The sequence below is a fragment of the Microtus ochrogaster genome, linkage group LG4 (assembly GCF_000317375.1).
Source record: "Microtus ochrogaster isolate Prairie Vole_2 linkage group LG4, MicOch1.0, whole genome shotgun sequence".
NCBI classification, from domain to species: Eukaryota; Metazoa; Chordata; class Mammalia; order Rodentia; family Cricetidae; genus Microtus; species Microtus ochrogaster.
Genome location: NC_022030.1, coordinates 52,299,970 through 52,302,457, shown reverse-complemented (window position 1 = coordinate 52,302,457; position 2,488 = coordinate 52,299,970). Strand labels below are relative to the sequence as shown.

The window sequence follows — 2,488 nt, the reverse complement described above, 5'->3', positions numbered from 1 at the left end:
AAAAGTCTTAATAAGCCCCAAACTCAGCATAACAAGTAAAATCAGTTTCAGTAATAATTCAGGTCTTTAAAAAGTGTCCCTGTGCTGAGCAGAGCATGCGTCCTGTGGCTCACTTGTATTTGTAAGGATTCTCTTGGGGATGAGGCTGGCTATCCAAGGCTTAGGATAAATCATCATTTTAAATCACTTAGGAAAAGGAAGCAATTGGTTAACCACAGTTCTCAAATACTTTTTCTCCCTTTGCCTCTTAGTGTGGGACTACAATACCGGCAGAGTGGGAGCACCATTAGTTTGCTGTGAAATCAAATTAAAGAACTGGGAGGAAGGTAAAACTTATTTTAGTAACAGAACATTAACTTTTATAAGATTGAAATAGAAATGTACTCTAGTTCCTTTTGTTGCATATTTTAGAATGTAAAATTTTAAGCATTCATTTTGTTGATTATATTACTTGTGTTTATATAGACCTGAGTAGATGTACTTAATTTGCATGCTTCAGAATTGTTTCATTGATTCTTTGGACTGTTTTCTGTGTTTCTCTTTTGTTGATGTCTGCCCTCAGTTTGATTATTTCCAGTCTTCTACTCTTCCTGGGTGTGTCTGCTTCTTTTTTTTTCTAGAGCTTTCAGGTGTGTTGTTAAGTCCCCAATGTATGCATTCTCCGTTTTCTTTAAGTGGGCACTTAGTGCTATGAACTTTCCTCTTAGCACTGCTTTCATCTTGTCCTATAGGTTTGAGTATGTTGTCTCTTTATTTTCATTAAATTCAAGGAAGCCTTTAATTTCTTTCTTAATTTCTTCCTTGACCCAGGTGTGGTTCAGTAGTTGACTGTTCAGTTTTCATGAGTTTGTCGGCTTTCTGTGGTTAGAATTGTTGTTGCCTTCTAACTTTAATCCGACAGAATTGATTCCGAAGAATAGAATTTTTTTTTTTTTACTTAGCGTATATATGTGTGTAGAGGCTGGATGGCATTCCTCAGAGGCCATGTCTACCTTGTTTTCTGAAACTGAGACTGTGGGTTAGGCTAGGCTGGCTGGCCAGTGAGCCCTAGGATTCCGTCTCTGCCTCCTGAGTGCTGAGATGACATTCCTGTGCACCATGCATGGCTTTTTAATATGATTTTTGGCAGTTGACCTTATGTCTTCTTACACAGCAAACTCTTTGCTGAGTGAGTAGTTTCCCCTAGTCTCTTGGTTATCATTTTATTACATAAGTTACCTAAAGTAAAAATGATAGCAGAAATTTGAGCAATGTGCTACATGAATAGTGTTATAAGTTAGGAGGGCCAGAAAGATGGCTCATCAGGTAAAGACACTTGTCTCTGATCCTCAGGACCTGAGGTCAATCCCTAGAACCCACATGGTTGTAGAACAGAATTAACTGACCTTTATATATATGCTGTGGTTTATGTGTACATGCATATGCATGCTTGCGCACACACACATACACATAACACATGCACCAGGGGTGAGATGGGAAGGGAGAAGAATAGTAATAAAAGAGTAGTCATAATTTCACTTAGTAGAAGAAAAAAAATCACATTTATTCCATATGAATTATCATAATTTTCCTTTTCCCCGAGGGCTTCAAGCAAAGTGTTTTTTTTTTAAAGGAAAAAAAATGCACTTTAATTCTATAAAAATTTTTTGTTTATTCTATTTAAAATAAAAACCACTGTAGAGATATTTGTGTCATATCAAAGCATATGGATGGATTATCTGTGATCTATCGGGACATACCTCTCCTTTCTAAAGATTCTAAGACTGATAACATTTGTCATCTGTTTTTTGCATACGTTAGAAATAGTCAATAAAATTTGAACTCAGTCAATCTAAAATTATCTGCAAGAACAAGCTTCTAAGTATATATTAGTGTGATTTTATGAAGGGATTTGTTCTAGACCAAGTAGAAACTTTGTAATTATTTTACATAATAGGTGAAGGATGCTGGAATTTAGAATATTCATTTTTTTTTTAAATAGTAGCTTAGAAAGTGTGGATGCTCATTATTGAATGATTGAAAGCTTGGTGTTAGCTTATTGATAATGTTTAGCCACAGTATCTGCTTTATTTATCCTGGGACTCTAATTGGTTAAAATAAGATCTATACTTAGAAACTAATAGTTTTGAAGTTTTATGTAATACCTATATGGTTTATTTGTGCTTTTTAGGTGGCTATTTTAATACTGATAAACCACATCCCAGAGGTGAAATTCTTATTGGTGGCCAAAATGTGACAATGGGGTACTACAAAAATGAAGAGAAAACACAGACTGATTTCTTTGAAGATGAAAATGGGCAGCGGTGGCTCTGCACTGGAGATATTGGAGAGTTTGATCCTGATGGTTGTCTGAAGATTATCGGTGAGCCATTGAGTTCTTTGTTTCTTTGCTGAGTTTCTTTCTTTCTTTCTTTTTTTTTTTCGAGACAGGGTTTCTCTGTGGCTTTGGAGCCTGTCCTGGAACTAGCTCTGTAGACCAGGCTGGTCT

At 35.9% G+C, this 2,488-nt stretch overlaps 1 protein-coding gene across 1 annotated transcript in view; it reads left to right on the top strand.

The window, feature by feature from the left end:
* Positions 1-2,488, top strand: part of Acsl3 (acyl-CoA synthetase long chain family member 3) — a 48,874-nt gene that overhangs the window by 37,854 nt on the left and 8,532 nt on the right. The window contains exons 11-12 of the mRNA XM_005361547.2: positions 252-326; positions 2,171-2,362. Coding sequence (XP_005361604.1) covers positions 252-326; positions 2,171-2,362 — 267 coding nt within the window. The remainder of the gene's footprint in view (positions 1-251; positions 327-2,170; positions 2,363-2,488) is intronic.